At 36.9% G+C, this 25,435-nt stretch overlaps 1 protein-coding gene across 1 annotated transcript in view; it reads right to left on the reverse strand.

Annotated features, from left to right (window-relative positions):
• Positions 1 to 25,435, reverse strand: part of LOC140743424 (FH1/FH2 domain-containing protein 3) — an 80,985-nt gene that overhangs the window by 15,860 nt on the left and 39,690 nt on the right. The window contains exons 2-3 of the mRNA XM_073074674.1: positions 15,301 to 15,612; positions 1,108 to 1,217 (exon numbers count right to left, since the gene is read on the reverse strand). Coding sequence (XP_072930775.1) covers positions 1,108 to 1,217; positions 15,301 to 15,528 — 338 coding nt within the window. The 5' untranslated portion in view covers positions 15,529 to 15,612. The remainder of the gene's footprint in view (positions 1 to 1,107; positions 1,218 to 15,300; positions 15,613 to 25,435) is intronic.

The following is a 25,435-nucleotide window of genomic DNA, read 5'->3' on the forward strand; positions in this document are numbered from 1 at the left end:
TAACCAGCTCAATGATTTCCTGAAGGGGGCTTACTACGCAGATCCATTCGTAACCATATTAAAATCAATGTATCATTAATATAGAATGCTTATATTACATAAGGGCCGGATTTGGGGGCTCTTAAAAAAGAAAAAGGGTATGAAGTCTACCAATTCGCACTCGGCCAGCGCGGTGGACAATGACCTAATCCTTCTCATTCTGAGTGGAGACCCGTGGCCAGCAGTGGTACGATAATGAGTTGACGACGAAAGGCGGGTCTACTGTCCCGAGGCCTTTCAATGAGAGGCGAACCCAAAATGAGACAAAAAATATCCATCACTCAAAAATGTCCAGTTATTTTCACCGAAAATACTTGCATTTAACTAATTACTACATTTTTTGTTTACATAATTATGTTTGTTGGCAAAATTTTATGAAAGACAATAAATTTCCCTTTTATTCGATGCCTACCTACTTAGGGAATTTCGCTTGCTTTAGGGCCTCAAGAACTTCAAAACTGGCTCTGGATAATAACTATTAAAGGAAGGCTGTTTAACTATTTTTAAATATCAACTGCCGTCTATGACCATGTGTAATCAACTATCAAAAAGGATGACAAGAATAAAATCATACTTGAGGTCGGTCACAGGTGCCTTGCTTTCCCTGAGGAATAAATCATCAGCATCATCATCATCAATTATTGTCCCACTGCTGGGCACGGGTCTCCTCTCAGAATGAGAAGGATTAAGCCATAGTCCACCGCGCTGGCCGAGTGTGTATTGGTAGACTTTACATACATTTGAGTTTTTTTTTAATATAAGTCTCTCAGGTTGCAGGTTTCCTCACGATGTTTTCGTTCACCGTTTAAACACGTAATTATTAACTTCTAATACGCACATAATTTCGAAAACTCAGAGGTGCGTGCTTGGGATATTAACCTCGGACCCACGATCGAGAGGCCGAGTTTCTTAAGTTTAATGAAGGGTTTTACCATCGTCACTATTTTGAAAATACAGTGACGGTGCCTATGGACGTCTGAAGCTGACCTAAAGCTCAGCTCAGCTCAGGAGCTCTACCAGGAGTGAGCTCAGGAGTTCTACCTATAACTTGGTGATGATTCAACGTACCTGTCTGGCAATCCCTCCAGCTCTTCATCTTGCTCGCCAAGTGTGGAGTCCAGATCCAGGTAGGAGCCGTAATCGCCATCTTTGAAGACTTGGAGCGTGGCATCGTCCAGCTGGAATAAAATTATTGGGAATTTAGAAATATTGTAAAAAACACCTTTGAAGATGGTAGAATACAGTAGGGTTCTAATGGGGAATAAAAGTTCCATATATTTTTTATTATACAGGTGTAACAGACGAGCATGCAGTCCACCTGTTGGAAAGTGGCTACTGCCGCCCATGGACATCTGTTATCAACACCAGATAGGATTAGATATTCCTACCTGAGATCGGCCACAGATGCACCGCTACCCCTGAGGACTAAGCTAGAACGCCTCGGAAAAGTCTGTCTCTCTTGCCACACCCTTTAAACCAGACCACAGAAATAGGTGTGGCGGTGGTTCCGCTGGAGGTTTTCTCTGGGATTATTACACATGTCCATGGGCGGCAGAGGTCACTTATTATCAGGTGGACTGCGTGCTCGTTTGCTATTTAAATTTTATAAAAATGTTTGTGGTTGAATGTTGAAGTAAAACAACTCGTTTATAATAATTATTAGCTATTAAAGAGATTTAATTTCATTTAATTTTATATGTTTTTGGCTGATAGCTAAAGGTATGTCGTAGATGAAGTAGGTACCTACTTCAAAAACTTACTTAGGTAAGTACCTACCTATATCGTTTTGTTCGTGTCTTGTTATAGTTTAGTTATTTTTTTATAAACTTAAGTATATTTAAAGATAATGAATATTTGCTCTTTACTAAACAGATGAAGAAAATTTGAAGTTTTTTTTTAAGCTACAAAACAACACTACTATGTTTTATCTGCGAAACATTTTTGTGAGAGTATTTAGTACAACATATAGTCAACAGCGCCATCTGTTAACACCTTGGTGTACAGTGTAATCATTTAGTTTCTGTTTCACTCGACAGAGAACGTGTTGGTTCGATAGTGGTTAGATAGTTCGATAGTTAGTTGATGTATGTGTCAACAGATGGCGTTGTGTGTGATTTATCTGAACGATATTTAATTTTAATTTGTTACGATGACGTTGACTTCTTTGGCGCAGCGGTCATCGCCCTGTCTGATACGCAGAGGTTTTGGGTTCGGTCCCCGGCAACGTAAACATGTAAATGATGAATTCAAATTCAAGTTTAGGGTCTAGGTATTTATGTGCCTACTTTTCATAGTGTGTCTATGACAATCAGCAAACTGATAATAATTTGGGGTTATAAAAGCATACGATTAATTAAATACGTTGTATGTCAACGATTTCTTTTATTTTCAGAATTTTATAGTGTATTTAATTATTTTAACTATTTAAACAACGTTTTATACGATCTCCGAACTTATCAGATTTATTATCAGAGATCGTATATATTTTTTGTCACATTTAGATTTTTGGTAGGTAAAAGTTGGATAGATTGATTATTAATAACGTTTTATACTTTAAACCATATCATCATCAACCTATTATTGACCCACTGCTGGGCACGGGTCTCCTCGTAGAATATGAAGGATTAGGCCATAGAACACCGCGCTGGCCAAGTGCGAATTGGTAGATTTCACATACGTTTGAAAACGTTTATTTTTTTAAGTTTTCTCAGGTATGCAGGTCAAACCATATCCTTACTTCCTTACTAATATTATAAATCCGAAAGTAACTCTGTCTCTCTGTCTGGTTGTCTCTTCTTCACGCCTAAACCATTGAACCGATTTTAATGAAATTTTGAACAAAGATAGTCTGAGACTCGAGAAAGGACATAGGATAGTTTTGGATAGGATAGGATAGGAGAATCGATCTTTTGGACCAAAAAAGTCGATTATTTTAATCGATACTAGTAAGAATTGAATCGTAAACTATGCATTTGATCAAGTAATGATCTTTAGCAAAGTTGTTGTCCATGAGCCCACGAAGGTTTCAGAGTTGGTACGTCCAATTTTCACCAGATGACGCTATAGCCATTCCAATGAAGGTACGAATTTTCAGTTTTATGTTTGTTAGTATGTCATATTATTTTCTTGTAAATGCGGGCGAAGCCGCAAGCACCACTAGTATAATAATAAAATTATAATTGACATTTCCCAGGAAATGTTTCCATAACCTCATTTATACAACAATCTCACGAGTACAACTTACAATAGCCGAAATGTTATTGAAAATATGACCTATAATCGATTTTTACCGAGATCAGTTTCACACTTGTGATCTCACGAGTGGCGAGGCGTCCGTGGCGCTGGCGGCTCGCCAACTGGAAATGAGACCGCACTTGAAATAGCCCTGTACCCCATCCCTTGGGAAACTGGAAAATGTTGCGTTAACATGCATAAACATGAACTATTTGTTGCAACAACTAATTTCTCTCAATACTAGTTTTCCTCGTCTTTCATCATAATCAACCTATTACTGTCCCACTGCTGGGCACGGGTCTCCTCTCAGAATGAGAAGGATTAAGCCATAGTCCACCGCGCTGGCCAAGTGCGTATTGTATACTTCACATACATTTGAGATTTTTTATTTTTAATTCTAGATCCCCAGCCTGAGACCCTAAGTTTTATAACGCTAACCTATCAAAGCCTAACCTTAGCTTTGGTAAGGAAGACACATTTCCGAGGCAGCCCAGCTTAGTCCTGAGGGGTAGCGGCGCATCTGTGACTGACCTCAGGTAGGTATCTAATCCTATTTGGGGTTGATTACAGATGTCCACGGGCGGCAGTAGCCACTTACCATCAGGTGGATTGCATGCTCGTCTGCTACTCCTATATTATAAAAATGGACCGACTTCAGGTAGGAATTAAATCTTATTTGGGGTTGACAGGTGTTCATGGACGGCAGTAGCGTTACCATCAGGTGGACTGTATGCTCGTCTAATGCAATATTTTTAAGAAAATACCGATTGCATATTCGTTTGCAACATTTATTATAAAATGTCAATGTGTGCGCAAAGCAGAATTTGCATGGTAATGCGTCATTGCACTCACGTATTGCAATCGGTTACGATGATATCGTAATGCATGCTAGATGTTATCAATAAAATAATCTAGGTAACTGAACGCTATTCAAGTAGTCGACAGCTATGATTGCTAAGTGATAGTGAAACCGTATTTTTTTAAATAGCAAATGGTATGCACTTTTGCTATTTTCATAAAATGGCTAATAGCTCATTTATTATTTTTATCAGTTAAGGTGGTAATGGTCGTTTCTGAAGTTTTTTTTTATAATATAAGAGTAACAGACGAGCATGTAGTCCACCTGATGGTAAGTGGCTACTGCCGCCCATGGACATCTGTAATCAACCCCAGATGGGATTAGATATCCCTGAGGTCGGCCATAGATCCGCCTCTACCCCTCAGGACTAAGCTGGAACGCCCCGGAAAAGTCTGTCTCCCTTACCACACCCTTCAAACCGGAACACAGCAGCGCCTAACACTGCTGTTATTAGGTAGAAATAGGTCGTCAACCCAGCATTGTCCCACTGCTGGGCACGGGTCTTAGAGTGAGATAGGTAGGCCATAGTCCACCGCGCTGGCCAAATGCAAATCGATAGACTTTAGACACCTTTGACGGTTTTTTTTTATTTTAAAATATTTCAAACGTATATGTTTTATTATGATGTTCATCCTCCAGGCTTTTAGTGGCTTTTAGGGATCCGTACTCAAAGGGTAAAAACGGAACCCTGTTACTAAGTGTCCGCTAGATAGACACTTGAATTTTTATTATTAAATGGTCATGGTACTTTAGGTTACCTGCATACATTATTGCAACTCAGGACTAAGTTGCAACGGTTGGACGTCTCTCCCTGAATTCAAAACCAGGTCAAAGTAGCCCTTGACAACTGCTCTTAAAACATATTATAGTTTTGGCGGTAGTGCTATCGTGTGTGTCTTTTTGTTTGTGAAGAGGCTTAGGCAAACTTCCCTTCCTGTAATACCAAAACGCGAACTTATTATTTTTTTATAATATTTGAGTAGCAGACGAGCACGCAGTCCACCTGATGGTAAGTGGCTACTGCCGCCCATGGACATCTGTAATCAACCCCAGATAGGATTAGATATCCCTACCTGAGGTCGGCCACAGATGCGCCGCTACCCCTGAAGATGAAGCTGGAACGCCTCGGATAAGTATGTCTCCCTTACCATACCCTTCAAAACGGAACACAGCAGCGGTTAACACTGCTGTTATTAGGCAGAAATAGGTGTGGCGGTGGTGCCGCCGGAGTCGAATCACAAAGGGTTCTACCACCTTAAGATTATTTAAGACAATTTATGTAATTTACGCCCAAACAGCCTACGCTATTTTTGTATAGCCACGTGTGCTAACACATAAACTGACCTTCACTGTGTCGATTCATACACAAGATCCGCGTGGGATGACCGTTGTACTCATCCGAGAGGTAAATAAAGCTAGGAACCAAGTCTAAAATAAAATGAATGAGCCAAACTACCTCACCGAAGCTTTTGTTTGAGAAAATATTGTATTAGAAACGGTGAAAACGAGCAAGAGCGATTAATGTGTAATGCCACTGGCTAAATAGAAAAAATACAAATGTTAGTCTTAAGTTTAAACTTTTGACAAAATTTTGCCTTTTCTTTTTTAACTATGCCAATTTTTGGATAAACACAATTTCTTGACACATTGATATTCTTTTGAACTAAAACCACATATTTATGGAAATCGATTCACTTTGTTGTAACCGGTGACTTCTAAGACACAGGACCTTTTTAAGATTATAGATCTCGTAAATTAGAACACCCAAAATCTTTGAAATGAGATCATACACTGATGATGTTTACATTCATTCCTATTGCAAGTTGTATTGTGTATTTTGAAAATGAGTACTTAAAATTCTGATGAAATTTATAAACAAGGAAAAGATAATAAACTAGTGTGAGCAATTTAGCACCGCTTTACGTATATACGTATGAGTAATACTTTAATAAGAAGTATTCACTCAAGCGCGTCGGGTATCAAAGATAAAATAACATATATGAAAAAGAAGCGAGACGAAGATGTAACTATATAAAAAGTAGCCGAATTAAGAACCATTCCATTTTTTAAGTCGGTTAAAACCAAAGTAATTGAAATGAAAATGGAGGAGCATGATTAGCAAAAATTAATGGACGAGGACAAAAATAACAAAATGAAGGTCAAGATAAGAATTAATGATATAGATACAGATAATTCATATGAAAGGTAAATGTTTAAAATAATTGAAATGGATAAGAACAAACATTATTATATACGGTGAGCAAATGAGGATAAAAATAACAAAGTGGAAGCCAAGATATGAATTAAAGACAAAGAGACAGACGATTCATATAAAAGGTTATTAAGTAAAGAAAATAACAGGTTCTTCATTATGGAACAAGAATCGAACAGAAAATAAAAGAACGTAACAATACAGGCAGAAATATAAACTTTAGAGAATGCCACAGCGTCTGCAAGACCTGTTGGAGTTAAAAGTGATGTGTCATAAATATTTGAGGCTTATTATAAATAATATTGGTCCTTCAATACAATGACGTAGGTTAGAGGACTCACGCAGATTTGGTCATCGATCTGATAACGGAAGATAACATTGTTCAAGTTTATCAGCAGTCAATTAACTTTATTGCAAATGCGGTGTTATCTCTGTTTTGATTAAGGTGCGAGTATTTGTTATAGGGTATTGATTTAGTAGCAATAGTAATCATTGTGTATGTTATGAAGGTAGAATCTTCACAATTTCTATTATCATAACATAAGCAATCGAAAGTGATTCTTTATTGGATTAACATATTCTATATTTGGATTCTGAACTGAATTTTTAGACAACCCATTTGCAATATAAATATCGATTTATTTAATTCGACTTAAAATTCTTTTCATCCATAAACCAGCTCGGTGAAGGTCGTCTTATATCGGGATCTTAGACCAATACTAACACGGGGCACTTCAAACTTAGTCCTCATAGGTATAGTCCTCGCCAAACTGTTAGTCCGCTCTGAAGTTGTTGGGAGCAGGTGTAGTCATACAATTTGCTACGGCGACGCGATTGATTTCTATATTCAGAGCGGACTAGCAGTTTTACGCGGACTATAACAATGCATCCATGATTGACTTCAGATGGGGATTCAATCCACAGACGACAGCTGCTATTTACCACTGAGTGTCGCCATTTACTACTTTTATATAATGAGAATACACACTTTATTTAGCATTCTCAAACAAAAGTTTTTGAATAACGCTAAGGCGTCTTAAAGCGAAAATAGTTAACTGTGCTAAATACCTCCTAAATATGTTCCCTCAAAACTGGTTCAGACAAAAACCCGGCGAGTATTATAATTCATTAGACAAACATGTTGTCTTCACGTTCACCTTGTGCTTCTCTTACTAGGTCGATATGAGTTTTATCTTGAGCATATTTCTAAAAATCTCTGTGTATGCAAACATTACTTAATTTCACTGTTTACTGACAGTACGTTTACAATGTACACTTTAGTATATTTGCTTGTACTATGTGAAAATATATTATATGTATTAATATGAAATTTCTACTAAAGAAATGGTGAACAGGCACTATTTATTTTCCACAATCCCATTTTAACATAATTGAATTTATGTTAAAAGGATGCCTTAAATGTCAACCACAATTGGATTAAACTTATAGTAGATTTTGTAAAGTTACATACATTCTAAGTAAGTCAACAGTAGGTAACGAAATAATGTTTTGAAGAAAGTGAGAGTAGACAAAGATTTATTGGAAAAAAATAAGACAATGAAGATGGGTGATCGGTGGTTTGAAGGTGGTAGAACCCTTGTGGCTCGACTCCGGCGGCACCAACGCCACACCTGCTTCGACCTCATGACATCAGTGTCAAGTGCCGCGGTGTCTGGTTTGAGACACTTTTCCGAGGCGTTCTAGCTTAGTCCTCAGGGTTACTCCTATGAGCCGCTACGCTCATCTGTGGTCGACCTAAGGTAGGTAGACCTAATGTATAATCCTATCTGTGGTTGGTTACAGATGTCCATGGGGAGCAGTAGGTACTTAGATGGACTGCATGCTCGTCTGCTACTCCTATATTACATATATAAAAAATATATATTTTTAAAATACATTTGATTCCAAATGTCTTATCGATGTTAGGATACTTAGAAAGATTGTAAAGCATGAAGGCAAGTTTTGTAAAGGATACGTCCACGTAATAGGGTTAAGGTTAAACTATAATTAAAAAATAACGACTATAATTACGTATGTGACGGAGTTCTCCATTGTTTATATGTTGATGTCATTCTACACAATCGAGAACCATTATACACCATAAAAAAAGTTATTACCGTTGTTGAGCTAGAGACAATTTCTTGTGTTTTTACAATATTTTTATCTTGTCTCAGTAGCTATTTGCTGTCGGTATTCATATTAGAGTTATCAGAATGCTAATTCAATTTGTTAAGCATATTATTATATACTCTTTATCCGCCTGTGGATGGAAATCTGGCCAGCGTTTTTTGAGCGTATGTAATGTTATTTTTTGGTACGCCCCACAGGCCAAAGGGTTTGGTGGATTATAACATATAAGGCGTCGTTGGACTAATTGTGGGACAGGCATATGAAGTATTGATTACACAGACCAGTACCCTTACCATGAGTTTTTACGTTTTCACCATACAATTTCCAATCAGCGCCCCATACAATTTCCAATCAGCGCCCCTAGCGGATTATATCAGAACTTGGAAAATAGTATGGGCCAATACGTAAATGAATACCAAAACAGTCATATTTGTCAAAACGTAAAAACTCATGGTAACGGTACTGTATTGCTCCCCTTTTCAGTTAATTGCTTTCAAACAGTTGGGTTTTTCCCAATTACTAGTGTCTCTTGCTTTACTAATTGTTGATTTTATTAACAGTTGGCGACGCAAGTTGGTCATGGGGTTATGGCACGAGTTTTAATCCACCCTCGTACATCTATACTAATATTATAAAGAGTAAAACTTTGTTTGTTTGTTTGATTGTAATGAATAGGCTCAAAAACTACTGGACCGATTTTAAAAATTCTTTCACCATTCGAAAGCTACATTATCCACGAGTAACACAGGCTATATTTTATATGAAATATATTTGATAAATAGATTTTGAGACGGTACAATGTTTGCCGGGTCAGCTAGTAGGTTATATAGTTTTAATATTTCTTTGTTACTACAACGTTTTACTAAGAAAAATATATGTCGAGTTTTTACTACCTAAAAGGTGTGTTCTTTCTACTTGTGAAATTATATAAAATGAACATTAAAAGCCTTAATTAATTACAATAGACTGATGATGAGTACTAAAACTTTGTAATTCAGCATTAATTGGCTTCGCTGCAGTATCTCCATCTATATTTAAGTAAGGTTCCCTCAACCTCAAAATAAAAGCAAGTCCGAATTGCAAAAAATGTCTCATTGCTATATGTCAGCAGCGTTTTAAAAAAGGAAATATCATATCTTCCCACGCTTTATTGCTACAGAGGGGATACCTTTTTGTGTTGAATCCTTGAACATTTTTTGTTCGGGAGACTCGTGGAACGCTCGCTGCTTGTATTATGAAACACATGATCCTATTTACGACATCTTCATCTTAACTGTTGGTCAGTTGAAAACAACTTTTTACTACGAATAGCGAACGCTTCCAAAGGCGTTGTATCGTCACCGAGGAACAGGTTCTCATCATTATTATAATAACTTCTACGTACTAGTATGCAGTTCGTGTATTGTTTTGTGGGAGAGCGCTTACTGGTGTACGTAGCGACGGATCTTAAATTAATACTCGTTTTAAAAACGATTATTTATTAATTAACACATATATTGTGAATAAAAAATGGATTGGGGCATTGCGGCAGTGGCATGGCTGCTCCTTCTTGGGCTCGACCGATTATTAGCTGCATTAAGCGCGTCTGAATTGATTTGAAATTACTGTTATGCAAAAATGAAAGAGGCTACGGTGATTCCATAACATTGTATTCGTTAAGTTCGTGTGTAAAAAATAAATTATGTACTTAATAAATTTTCAAGGTCTGGTAATTAATATAACACGCCGTGCTGTCCCACTGAGTCTTTATGAACTTGGCTGCACCGCTACCGTACGTCTGGATCACGTTATGCTAATAAATGATATACATTTGTTTTGAATATAAAAATTGTATGAATGTTTGATCATCATGACCTTAAATATAAACATGACTTACATTATATGAGGCTATCCTAGTCCTACGAGTTGCACCACATCTGTAATCGGCTTTGGATAGAACCCCTTTATTTTATATTATATTGAATATTTGAAGTTGGTAATATAATTTGGAGTCGGTTATATATCCCACAATTAAATAACTTCAACTTGATAAATTCAAAGACGCCTCATATTGTCAAAATCCATGAAGCCATTTGGGCTGCAGGAAGTGATAAATAATGAAACATAATTACGCTATAAAAAATTACACTCCAGTCGAGTATAAAAATAAGAATTAAAAAAGTTATAAGAATTATAAAAGAAAAGCATTTATCCGGTTTTTTATAATATTAAAGTTGTAAGTAAGTAACACCTGATAGTATGTGGTCACTGCCGCCCATGGAAATCTGTAATCAATCCCAAATAGGATTAGATATTCTTACCTGAGATAGGGCACAGATGGGCCGCTACCTCTGAGGACTAGCTGGAACGCCTCGGTAACATGTCTCTCTTACCACAGCATTCAAAGCAGAACACAGCAGCGCTTAACACTGCTGTAATGAGGCAGAGATAGGTGTGGCGGTGGTGCCGCCGGAGTCGAACCACATGTGGTCTACTTTATAACTTAAAATATTTAAGCATTCAATTTCGAAATATGTGTAAAGCAGCAACCCTAAAACATTATTATCATTGTATATGGAGCAGCGTTGAATAATGTAGGATAATTGCGTGTGGCGAAAGGGTAATAGGTGAATACGCATTCCTGGTAAATACATGTATTATGATCTCGGCGAAATAATTGCAAAGTGACGAATGCTAAAGGGTGACATTAGGCTGTACACAATGCCTAGCAAGGCTCTGTGACACCGCCGCTCTATAGCCCTATACCAGGGGTTCTTAACCAGTGGGCCGCAGAAGCCAAAATATGGTCCGCGAACGATTTTAAATTTAGAGGGCGGTGAGCCTTTTCTATGTGATGATTTTCGTGTAGCTTTAAGTAACAATATTAGTCCTAGGATAGCCGTACAAGTGAAGTAGATGCAAGCTCAGAAATCACATTAATACAAAAGTTTATCCTATAATATTACTACTGTTTATCTATTGAGTTTTTAATTAAAGTTTCAGTTTGATTAATACAGTTTATTTTTATTGAACCTAAGTACATAGTGGTTCTTGCTAACAAGAATTATATAAAAGTGGTCCCTGACCAAGAAAAGGTTGGGAACCCCTGCGCTATATTCTAGAAGTTCCTATAAAGTCTATACATACTACTTTATAAAGTCGACTTCTAAAATGAGAGCCCGAGAAGAAGTTTAGAATATAATCATTTGCTTTAACGGTCGAGGAAAAGACATGAAGGAAAGACACTAGCGTAAATGATTTTAAAGTTCTTAAGAGTACGTGAATTCTACGAATCTAGACTTTGTCGGCGTATAAGACTATGGTCTGCAAACTCACATTCTGAGAGGAGACCTGGGCCCAGCAGTGGGATAACAACATATTGATGATAGTAAATCCCTCTCAATTTGAGGGATCTATGCTCAACAGGCAGTGATAGCCTAGTGGTAAAGAAACTTGGCCTCTTTATCGAGAAGTCCGAGGTTCAAATCCCAGGCACGCACCACAGTTATGTGCGTTTTAGAAATTAATTATCACTTGCTTAAATGGCAAAATAAAACATCGAGAGGAAACCTGCACACCTGAGAGATAAAAAAATTTCAAAGGTATGTGAAGTCTACCAATACGCACTTGGCCAGCACGGTGCACTATGATCTAACCCTTCTCACTGTGAGAGGAGACCCTTGCCCAGCAGTGGGTTAATAAAGGCTGTTGATGATGATGCCCAACAGTGGGGCAATGCCGTGTTTATAATACACCACTTGTACCGTTTGATATTACTTCAAATCTGTTATATCACAGGCGCGCTCACCTGGACCGTGGAGTCGAATATTTAGACCAGATAATTTTAGCCAAATACCGCGATGAGTAAGTCGGGCATTAGTAACGTTATTTACATGTGTTACGTCCATATTGCATTGCGTGCTAATCTATACTAATATTATAAAGAGGAAAACTTTGTTTGTTTGTTTGATTGTAATGAATAGGCTCAAAAACTACTGGACCGATTTTAAAAATTCTTTCACCAATCGAAAGCTACATTATCCACGAGTAACATAGGCTATATTTTATATGAAATATATTTGATAAATAGATTTTGAGGCGGTACAAAGGCGGGTCAGCTAGTGTTACATATTTGTATGATTAGGTTACCTACCTTTAGTTTATTATAGTCCGCGTAAAACTGCAAGTTCGCTCTGAATATACAAATGAATCGCATCGCCATAGCAAATTGTATGACTACACATGCTAGCAACAACTTCAGAGCGGACTAGCAGTTTGGCGCGGACTATACTTAACATTTATCAATAACTGAAATATAACTATTTCTTATATGAAATTATTGTGAAATGTCGATCTTTGTTAGACAGAGTATTGGATAGATTGATTATTAATAATAGGCATAAGGGAATTTCAAATATCGAAGGACGAGTATAGTTTTTATAAATTTACCAGCTGATCCGGCAAACGTTGAGTTGCCATATAAATAAAAAAATGTTAAAGGGTGAACAACCCTTTATCACTTAGGGGTATGAAAAATAGATAGTAGCCGATTCTCAGACCTATTGAATATGCATACAAAATTTGGTGAAAATCGGTAAAGCCGTTTCGGATGAGTACGGTAAATACGGTTGTGACACGAGAATTTTATATATAAGAAAACGAATTGATCTGCTCAGTTTAGTTTAAGAGATGGTAACGACAGTTAATAGTGTATTCCTGTTATGTTATGATTAAAGTGGTCTATATTCAATTATCTAGATAAAGCAAACTGAATCGAATTTCGGCGGATTACCGTGCGATTATATATTTGTCAATAGCTAATTTAAAGTAAAAGATTTGTTTAACAATTCGACAATAATTACAAATTATCAATATTTCCCTATTCTATATACATAACACTATACTTGTTATAACTAACAGAAAATGGCTGATAACAAACAAATAAATATGTGTTATAAATAATTATCTACTTATAATGTGTAACTTTATGGTTTCATCGGATAAAAAACCTATCCCTCATATTAGTTATTCGGTGTCAAAATACCTACATAGTTATCGTGTGACAAATTTAATTATTATTACAGTGTGCGTAATACACACACAATTACAGTGTGAACAATACATCAATATTATTATGCATACAAAAGTAAATTTCCTTTATTCGCTAAAAAGATAACGGATATGGGCCGTGTATTCATTTGCATCGTGGAGGCAGTTTATAAAATATTGTAGGATTGTAGGTACATCCACGTCACTCATTGAATTTATAATACACTAACAAATTCCCGTTGTTATTGTGTATTGGCATGTTCTCAGCATTCTGCAGTTAAGGCATCAAGTAATTAACACAATTCTTAATGTAAAATTCAGAGCGAATTTACGTATAACACGGATTATGATTTTGCCTATAAAATTGTTCGAAAACATATTTTATGTACACCCTACATTTAATCATATTTTGAAAAAATAAGAAAGGACATTTTAGAAATAAGTAGTTATAATTCTAAAACTGACAACCTTACAAGTTCTCTATGATATTCCTAATTCGAAAATTCGGTCATCACAGTGAAAATTAATCCTCTTAATTTAGAGTTAAGAATGAGCCAAACAATTAGAGGAAGGTAATTATCCTAAAAATAAAAATTACAACATAATTTCATAACCGTTACATCATTAGTAAACAAATACAACTCATTCACGATTATAATCACATTATTCGTTTCATTCCCATACACACGATATCGATTCCGCATTTGAAACACAGATAAGACAGCAGTATAACATAACAGTATATATAACAGCAGTGTTAAGCGCTGCTGTGTTCCGTTTTGAAGGGTGTGGTAAGGGAGACATACTTTTCCGAGGCGTTCCAGCTTAGTCCTCAGGGGTAGCGGCGCATCTGTCGCCGACCTCAGGTAGGAATATCTAACCCTATCTGGGGTTGATCACAGATGTCCATGGGCGGCAGTAGCCACTTACCATCAGGTGGACTGCATGCTCGTCTGTTACTCCTATATTATAAAAAAAAAAAAAAAGACGAGCGTCACTTCACTACGAGTACCTTTAATCGACGAATTATTTCGATTACTTTTTACTGCCGTACCAAATTGGTCTGTAACGTGGTTGCCTACAACGGATGTATAAAAGTTAACTGCCAATAAATTTACGTAACTTTTTAATTTTGAGAGATTCATAAATATAAACACTTCCGTGTTGAAAAAACTATCGATTTGATTGATCGATTAACTTCGCTTAGCATAATTACTGCTTAAACTTCGAAAACATTGTTGTATCTTTTGGTTCCATTAAATAATTCCTTAAAATTACATATTTCGTTCTAGGCGCTATGCCATAGATTCGCACAACATTATGTGGGTTTATTATGTTGTAGATAATAATGACAAAATATATTAAATACAAGTTGTGCCTGCTGTTTCGTTCGCGTGGATTTAGAGTATAGCTTCAAATATAAGAAAAGATATAATTATTTTACTAGTGTTTACTAGTCAGAATTAGAAAAAAATCCGACGTCTCTATTGTGGGGGCCCCTCTTTTGTCGAGGCCCCGGGACTGCCGCCCTGGTTGCCCTCCCTTAAATCCGGCCAATAGGGATAACAAATACATAAACCACGGTTAAAAGTACCTCAGAAACCGAGCATAAAAAACCTAACTAAAAGTAAGTAGTCTTTTTATGACGTATTTTTTAAATAGTAAATACATACTATACATTGTTCAATAAATAATTTATTTCGTTCACATTATTGAAACTAAAAAATAATTCCAGATTTAAAACGTTCATATTTTAGGTAGGTACATAGGTTATTGTAACTCAAAAATGTCAACTTACCCTATGAGGGGCTTGCAGCAGGCGATGAACGGCAGCAATCTGATACGACAGCGGTATCGTCGTGTTGAACGTGTGATACAAAGGCCTCGGGGGTTCCCGCACGTTATACTCTATGAAGGGGTCCAAATCATTCAGGTACTGGACCCGGCAGACGAAAGAATCGGCTCCCATGTCCCTCATCGCACCATTCACCCGACTGGCGTCGTTCACTTTGACCAACTCAATCATTTTCACTACACAACTACACTAACAATTTTCACTGGACTATCACTAATATTTTTTTGAATTTTATCACATTTTAGCACTAAAAGCCTGTAGAAACTTCGCGTTAATTTTCGACTTGTCTCGGAGCCGGTTTTATTATCTTATGATGCGTGGGAAGTGGATTTCGGCGGTGTAGTGGACTCTCGGTAGTCGGTTGCAGACTAATGCTTGGTCGCACGTGCGGGCAGATCGCCGCGAAGATAAGCGCGCGATGCCGATGTTATGATTACGTTCTTCGACGTATAAAATGCAACAAGGATGCGTGGTTTGTGCCATTGTGTCACTTTTTTTTTTCGAATGGAAGTTTTACTAAACTAAATTTTTTCAATTGCATAAGTAGAATTCTAAAAGGATTTTTAAGTACCTTACTACTAATCGTCGGTATTTTCTATAATAAAATAAAGAATAAAACGCGTTTTGAAATACCATAGCTAATCTCGTAGACAGTTTGGCTCTCTTGTTTCCCGCATAATCTTTGTTGTGCTAAAAATAAATAAAATGACTGGATGTCTAATATTAGTTGTTTTACATCATTGTGAATAATTATAGAAATGCAAGCCAATACGAATGCAGCGTGCCACTTCTGTCGTCGTGTAGGCGTTGCTGTTATGATCGTGGACGCATGGAATTGTGAATCATTCGAATAATTCAGTTCGATACATCTAATCGAATATTTTATTAATTCTCCAGTCTCCACGCGACAGGAAAGTTCCTTACGTTATTGCATTTCAATGTAACATTTTTAGATGTTCGTGAGATTTAAGTCATAATTTCGATTTCTTAACTATCTAAGGACACTTGGGTATGAGACGAATATGCTGACACCTTAATCGAATTTCATCCAGCACTTTGGATGACTTGAGGGTTAAAAAAAATGGGTAAAGAAATTTTCAAACATACAAGATAAGCGTGAAATACCTAACCTTCCTTGCAGTTCCTGTCAAAACTATATAAAATAGAAACTGATGAATTGAATATATTACACACTGTTAAAAATAGTATCTAATCTTTGGAAGGTAAAGTTCGGATTGAGTCTTAATAATGGGCGTTATAGATTCTCTTTATCGATTTTATTTTTGTAATATTGCAGCTTGAAATTTAATACAAAGAATGCACTGTAATTTCAATGCTTACAAATTGGGTCATAGATGCTACTCATAACTCTATTTAACAAAATAAATCGATTCCTATGAGGGCTATGAGGTTAACTCATGCGACTGATTGCTTATTGTTACTTTGTATTTATATTATTTTGAAAATTTTGAGGTGCATGCATGCCTGGGATTCGGACGTCTGACACCCTGTTTATGCACAGTCAGCTTCAAAAGTAGGTAAACAGATTAAAATTCCAAAAATACCGATACACAACAAACATATCTATAGTCTGATTCATAATTAGGTGTCCAAAATGTAAACAAAGAAATGTCACTGTCAAAATTAACAAGAAACAAAAACTTTAACAAACTCAACAAAAAACGAAAATTTAACAAATATACACAATTTAACAAACGCGTTATGTAAACGAGAAAACATAAGAGTTCGATCACAATCACGAAAATTAATAATATCAGTTACGAAACTTAAAAATGACAGCACAAGAAAAGTCTTGGATTTCGGTTGTGTTACCATTATCACATTTTAATTTTCTACCATAAACTTTGTTTTTTATTATTATTACTGTATGGATCGAAATTGAGGTGATATAAATATTACTTTTATATCGACAAAAATAAGAAACTACCATTTCTAACGTATTTTCTTGATAGGTCAACACCTTTGTTTACATTTTGGACACCTAATTATGAATCAGACTATATACACCCAATCTTTCATAAGTAGCTAAACACATAGCATCATAATTATATGAAGATCGTAAAGCGTCAAAATTAGATGAACACTAATCGAAAGTCAAAAAGTCAAAAGTACGTGAACACCGTATGTACAAAATGGCTAACGTCACTAATATGATATGTCACTGTTCAGCTACTTTTGACACTGTAGTATTCACCTACTTTTGAAACTTTACGACGTTCATCTAATTATGGTGCTAGTTGTGTTTAGCTACTTATGAAAGATTGAAAGATATGTTTTAAACCAGAATTTGTTTATTTATTTTTGGAGCTGACTGTACATACATAGTTCTAAACACATCGCTTGTTGTGTGTGTGGGTTTGAGGCATCACACTACAAAAACTTGAGGTGTTAATAGTAATCCTTCATGGTCATTTTGAAGAATCTTCGGGACGTTTTTATTGAGTTAATTAACTTGTTAAATTATTGTTAGAACATAACCTATTTTTGATAAACGTGGCCAATTTATATGCTTTAACTTTTTTTAAAACCGATTTCAAATGAAGTTTTTAACTAGCGAACCGAAAACATCTATAACAACGGCAATACACCGGACATCGCGAGGAAAAGTATCACCACGAAGTTATTATCAGTTATAAGTCCATCAGAAATATATGTATATTAGTCGTCACTCAAGATGGTGTCATTGGATGATTGTTTTTTGTATGTAAAATCTTGAGAGAGTCATGAGAGTTATGAGAGTCTGATACCAATTTATAAACGCGAACGTGACTTTATTTTCCACACCTATTTCTACCTAATAACAGCAGTGTTAGGCGCTGCTGTGTTCCGGTTTGAAGGGTGTGGTAAGGGAGACAGACTTTTCCGAGGTGTTCCAGCTTAGTCCTCAGGGGTAGCGGCGCATCTGTGGCCGACCTCAGGTAGGAGTATCTAATCCTATCTGAGGTTGATTACAGATGTCTATGGGCGGCAGTAGCCACTTACCATCAGGTGGACTGCATGCTCGTCTGCTACCCTTATATTATAAAAAAAAAATGTTTGTTCCCCTTTCACGCCTTAACTACAAAACTGATCGACATGAAATTTTGTACACACGTTGTCAGGAGTCCAGAAAAGGACATAAGGTACCTGTTATCCCGACAAAAAGTACTACTCCCGATGGATAGATAAAACAGCTATTGTCATCGACCTCCGGAAGTAAAAGCTAGTAGTCATATATTCATCTCTTTATCTAATCTTAAATAGTAATAATATCAGTAAATTTAATCGTAATTATTAGTAAATTAAAATATTAATTGTGTTCTCAAATAGATTTAAAAGTAAATGACTGTGACGAAGAAACCTTCAAATCGTGTCCATATGACCGGTGCACAATGGATGTTTAATAAAAGGTTAACGGTTACGACATATTATTTCACGATTGAATTGACATGACTATTTCGTAGCGAAATTATCTACAGAAATGTAATGTAGTTTGTTCGTCATCATCATCAGCAACCCATTACTGGGCTACTGGGCACGGGTCTCCTCTCAGAATGAGAAGGATAAGGCCATAGTCCACCGCGCTGGCCAAGTGCGTATTTCGCATACCTTCGAAAACTGTTATTTTTTAAGATTTTTCAGGTATGTAGGTTTCCTCACGATGTTTTCTTTCACCGTTTAAGCAAATGATAATTAATTTAAAAAGCATATATACGGTATAAATTGAGTAACCTCCTCCTTTTTTGAAGTCGGTTAATAATACGCATAAAACTTTTTAAAAATCAGAGGGTTTAAACTCGGACTCGGACTCTTCGATCAAGAGGCGAATTACTTAACCACTAGGCTATCACTGCAAAAGTAGTTTGTTGGAATCTATTTAAATACATAACCTTCAATGGATTTAGTGGCATAACTGAGAAATTAGTTAAATAAATATGCTTGATTACAAATTTAAGCCAGATCGATCTGTCCAATCCTAATAAATCCTAATCATCATCATCATTATCATCATCAACCCATTTCCGTCCCACTGCTGGGCACGGATCTCCTCTCAGAATGAGAAAGATTAGGCCACAGTCCACCGCGCTGGCCAAGTGCATATTGGTAGACTTCACAGACCTTTGAGATTTTTTTTCTATAAATCTCTCAGGTATGCAGGTTTCCTCACGATGTTTTCCTTCACCGTTTAGCAAGTGATAATTAATTTCTAATAACATAACTTTGAAAAATCAGAGGTGCGTGCCTGGGATTTGAACCTCGGATCCCTCGACCGAGAGGCCAAGTTTCTTAACCACTAGGCTATCACTGCTAAGAAGAGAAATGGAATAGATTAAATCCTAATAAGGTTAAGAAATAGGAGTCTAAGTGGCTTTGCGATTCCTCACGATCCCCTCATAAACATTTTGAGAATACAGTGGGTTGCGACTCTCTGAAAAACACTGTTCTAATTTATTCAAAAGAAGCGCAGCCTACAATCCAACACGACTAAAATCGTGATACAAAGGTCATCTAAAAACGTCGAGTACCTACTTTAGTTTCCGTGCAAAAGACAATAGGTAAAGTTGCTAGCGTCAGCTGTCATTAAAACGGCAATTGTTTGCTAGTTAGCTCAAGCCAAAGACATTATAACCAACAGACTGGACGACGAACTACGTCTTCGAGAAGTAAGGCCCAACTGCAAAAGTACTACAATTTAATTTGAAGGTGGTAGAACCATTTGTGGTTCGACTCCGGCGGCACGACCGCCACACCTATTTCTACCTAATAACAGCAGTGTTAGGCGCTGCTGTGTTCCAGTTTGAAGGGTGTGGTAAGGGAGACAAGACTTTTCCGAGGCGTTCCAGCTTAATCCTCAGGGGTAGCGGCGCATCTGTGGCCGACCTCAGGTAGGAATATCTAATCCTATCTGGGGTTGATTACAAATGTCCATGGGCGGCAGTAGCCACTTACCATCAGGTGGACTGTATGCTCGTCTGCTACTCCTATATTATAAAAAAAATACAATTGTAAAGTCTATGTTTACTCGATCTGGGAAACGCCGAGCAATTATATTAAAATGTAGTAAAAATATACTAGCAAGGATGTACTTCCGAACGTACATCATCAGTCCATTGCTGTCCCACTACTGGGTACGCGTCTCTCAGAATGAGTACCACGCTGGCCAAGTGCGAATTAGTAGAATTATCGTACACTGGGTTTTGCCCGTGGCTTCGCCCGCGTTTAAAAGAAAATAATATGACATACTAACATACATAAAATTGAAAATTCGTACCTTCATTGGCGAAAATTGGTTGTACCAACTCTGGCACCTTCGTGGATTCATGGATAACACTTTACTTTGCTAAAGATCATCACTTGATCAAATGCATAGTTTACGATTCAATCCTTACTAATATCGATTAAAATAATCGATTTTTTTGGTCCATAAATCGATTCTCCTATTAATAGATCTTGGATCGCCATTCCTAGTTCCCGTGGGATTTCCGGGATAAAAACTATCCTATGTCTGTTGTCGGGTCTCAGACTATCTTTGTACAAAATTTCGTTAAGGCGTTTAGGCGTGAAGAAGAGACAACCAGACAACCAGAGTTACTTTAAGATTTATAATATGAGTAAGGATGTGAAAACTTTTTTTCTCTCAGGTATGCAGATTTTCTCACGTTGTTTTCGTTGACTGTTATAGCCAGTGATAATAAATTACTAATTCACAAATAGTGCTGACAAATCAGTTCCTGGGATTTGAACCACGGACTTCTCGATTGAGAGACCGTTTCAACCACTAGCCTTTAAACCACACCACTAAATTAATCATAGTATAGTGGTCCGTTCTTACTCAATGTCCATTCTGTATATTTAATCTCTGCCTCAAACTCTCAATGGATGTCCTATATGACATCCATTTGACAACATGACTTTTTAGGGTTCCGTGCCCAAAGGGTAAAAACGGAACTCTATTACTAAGCCTCCGCTGTTTGTTCGTCTGTCACAGGAATATCTCTGGAACCGTAATAGAAATACAGTTGATTTTTTATGTATGTATAGCAGCTATAACAACAAATATCACAAACCAAAAAATAATCGTCAAAATATATAGGGGTCCCATACAAGAACCCGTTATTTAAACCGTACTAAACAGTTAAAAATTTCACAATGGATTCATTTCTCTGGCTACTGAAAACAAATACTAAAAACAAAAAAACAAATGTAAATTTGGTGGTACGGAATCCTCCGTGTGCGAGATCGACTCGCACTTGTAAAAAAATCAAGCTATGTAGGTGCTTTGTATGAAATTGTATACAAAAGCGTACATCAATAATACATTTTTGAAGTGACAAGTCAGTAATATATTTTGAACTGTTTGCTTCTTATTGTTGTTAAGCGTCGGAATTTTAATGGCTACTAATTATACATAACTAGCAAAAGTATTCTTTTTCGATATTAGAAGGATGTGTTCTTTGTAATTTTATCATTCATCATCATCTACCCATTACTGTCCCACTGCTGGGCACGGGTCTCCTCTCAGAATGAGAAGGATTAGGCCATAGTCCACCGCGCTGGTTAAATGCGTATTGGTAGACTTCACATACCTTTGAGATTATTTTTTTTTTATATCTCTCAGGTATGCAGGTTTCCTCACGATGTTTTCCTTCAACGTTTAAGCAAGCGGTAATTAATTTCTAATTTCTAATATGCACATAAATTTGAAAATCAGAGGCCTGGGATTTGAACCTCGGACCCCTCGATCGAGAGGCCGCGTTTCTTAACCACTAGGCTATCACTGCTTTTTGTCCCTGTAGTTCCGGGACTAGAATAGGGCTACGTTATCCCCTGCCTGTCGTACGAGGCGACTAAAAGGGGCTTCCGGGGTTGCGGGCGGCAAGAGTGGGAGCTGGAACCGCCCGGCCAGCGGCCCCGGGAAGGACGACAATATGTGTGGTCGCATACCGTCGTACACACCAGATGGTGTGGCGAGCGTCAAGCTCGCCTGGGCGGAGCCCGACGGGGCAACGCGCTTAGAGGACTCCGGTTGCGTTCCTTTGGAGAGTCCCGGAGCCCTCAACGCAGCGCAGAGGACGGCCACCGGGGGGGTTTTAGTGCGGTAAAAATCCCACATAACCCGGCGTCGCTCCCACGTTATCGGGTACCTTTTGAAGGTTTCCCCCTCGATATAAAAAAAGGCTATCACTGCTTTTAGGCTATCACTGCTTTTATCATTAAAAACAATAAAAAAATATTTTCTGACTTATGGTCATTATGTAAATGATAAGTGATAGTAACATGTCGACATAGATAAGTAAAGATTACTCACTCCTAACAAGAAAATGTACCCAGTTTTGAGAATTGAAATAGTTGCGTAAAAAAGTTTTGCCACGTCTCCGTGCTAAAATGTCCCTAAAATATTTTAAATAATTATTTATTTATTATGTAAATTACGCAGTATTAGTAATTTATTCCTAAATTTTCAAGAAAAAGGTTTTTATTTGTCAAGAATTCAAAAAAAGAACTTACTAATAAGCCGTTTGTGGCTTCATTCCATTTCAAGGCGGGGAAGTATCTTTACTAATCTATGGATGTCGATATTTTTACACATAACATATTATTATAAATATCATTAGGTAGAATTAGGTCAACGTCTTTAATTAATCAAATTTATCTATGAAATTTTTGCCTACGAAAGTTTGAACTTTAACTATTTTTAGAAGACTGAATTGCTCTAAATACAACAAAAACTGTAAGTCGTATAGACGCGTTGCCATCTTCGAGGCAGTTGGTATGAGTATTGTTTTATTGCCACTTTTGTACCAACCACCCCTGCATTCCTACTACAATAATGATGCGGGTATGATGGTAGTAGCACTTAAATCACGAAGAGTTGTACCAGCTCAACTCAACAAAAACAATAAATAAGAAATTTTATAAAATTCCCAAGTTTCTGGACGGGAAAACATTTGTACCAGGTCGTTGACCCCGCGGTTGCGCTCATCATTGTCTCCACGATTATCACGCTTTTATTTGGGACTAAAATAATAAAAATAAGTTTTCGTTTAATGACATTTCATGTCCGATTTTTTAAAGTTTTAGATCAATTAAATGATCGATAATTTGATTGAGTGCTTTATCAAATCGCAAAATATATACTTCTAAAAGTAATACTTAAATAACGAGTACTACTCAAGTACTACTTAATAACTTAAAAACTTACCGATAGTATAATGTATGCTTATACTTATTTGTATGTTGTTATTTCGAAGGGTGGGATACTGGTGACTACAATACAGGTCTAACTAATGTAGGCACCAGTTGCAACACTTTATTTACTTGTACTTAGTTTTAATTAGGTATTTGCATTACATTTGTATGTGAAATTAAATAAAGAATAAAGTTATTCTTATTCAAAGAAAAGACTGCCGAAACGGCTAGAACTTAGTTGTCGACCTATTATTACGTAAACGTATAAATAAAGTTTTTGTAAATGGAGTATTGTTACAATTGAAGATCGAAACGCATCTCAACAAACAATACAAGGCCGGACTGTCACATTCAAATAACCGGCGACCATTGTTCTGGTTGAAATGAAATTCTTGTGGTCAGGGAAAGAGGTTGTGACGCAATTCGTCTCCACTGCGTAGTTCTGATAGATAGATTATAGATATTCGACCTCTCAAGCCAGAGATCCGGGGTTTGAAACCCAGATTTTTAGAGTGGAAACTTCTCCAGCAACGCTGTGCACTTTTTGTGTGGGTAAAAAAAAATAAACTCGCGCCAGGACATGTGGCCTGATCGAAAATTCGTAAGACGGCAAAGGAAACTGCAAAAGTCAAAATGTCATCCAGTGTCAGCATAGAAAAATATGTCAATGGGGTCAGTTTCATTTTTTATTTATTATATTTTATTATTCAGGTTAGGTTTCGAAAGCTTTCACCCCTGCCGGCACTCCCGGAGGGCAACCCGTTAATTTTTTAATTATGTGAGTATAAGAATATAATTTTCATATTCCTTAAACGTGTAGGAAAACGTCGTGACTTTAGATGCCTGAGACATCTTTAAAATATGTGTTAAAGGTGTGAATCTGCACTTGGTCAGCGTGGCGGACTATGGCCTAATCCATCTGAATGAAGATACCCATGCCCAGCAGTGGGATAGTAATAGATCGGCGACGAATTTAAACTACTGGAAATGTTAAAAGGGCCTTTTTTGACAAGGAAGAAAGGCCTAATCTTTCATCCCGAGTATAGACCCATGCCCAGCAGTGGATAGTAATGACGACATGACGAATTTAATCAACTGGAAGCATTAAGAAATAACTGCAGGTAGCCGTTTCGAAAAAATCTAGTCTAAGTGTTTGTGGGGCACACTTGCTTTCTATTACTAGAAAATGGTCGGCATTGCACACCAGAGATGGCGTTGATATACGACCGTTTGGTTCTAGCTTGTCGTATACTCGATGTCTCAGACTAAGTAAATGAATAGACTCCTAATTCATTGTACTTTATTGTATCGCACTTAAGTATTTTTAAAGTTACACTTGTTTTGTGTTGGACGTTTTGAAGAAGGTTTGGAGAAAACTTGAAGTCAGTTTGAACTATAAAATATAATATGTAATTGTACCCATACCAATTATATTGGGTAAGTATAGCTAAAATGAAAGACACCTTTACCTTATCTTTTACTTGAAGTTATAGAAAAAGTAAATGAATAGGCTTATAATTATTTGCGTTTGTGGTAATTATAACATTACTGAAGGTTTTTTTAAGTAATACTTTTTAGGGTGTTCGCGAAATATATTAGTCTGACTTTTACAAAGGTAACAGAATTAAAAAAAAATACACCTTTTTTTCTTTGTATAATGTAGGAGTAGCAGACGAGCATGCAGTCCACCTGATGGTAAGTGGCTACTGCCGCCCATAGACATCTGTAATCTACCCCAGATAGGATTAGATATTCTTACCTGAGGTCGGCCACAGATGCGCCGCTACCCCTGAGGACTAAGCTGGAACGCCTCGGAAAAGTCTGTCTCCCTTACCACACCCTTCAAAACGGAACACAGCAGCGCCTAACACTGCTGTTATTAGGTAGA

This window comes from Epargyreus clarus, unplaced genomic scaffold (assembly GCF_041222505.1).
Source record: "Epargyreus clarus isolate Ecla_fem2 unplaced genomic scaffold, WU_Ecla_fem_2.2 ptg000007l, whole genome shotgun sequence".
In the NCBI taxonomy this organism is placed as follows: domain Eukaryota; kingdom Metazoa; phylum Arthropoda; class Insecta; order Lepidoptera; family Hesperiidae; genus Epargyreus; species Epargyreus clarus.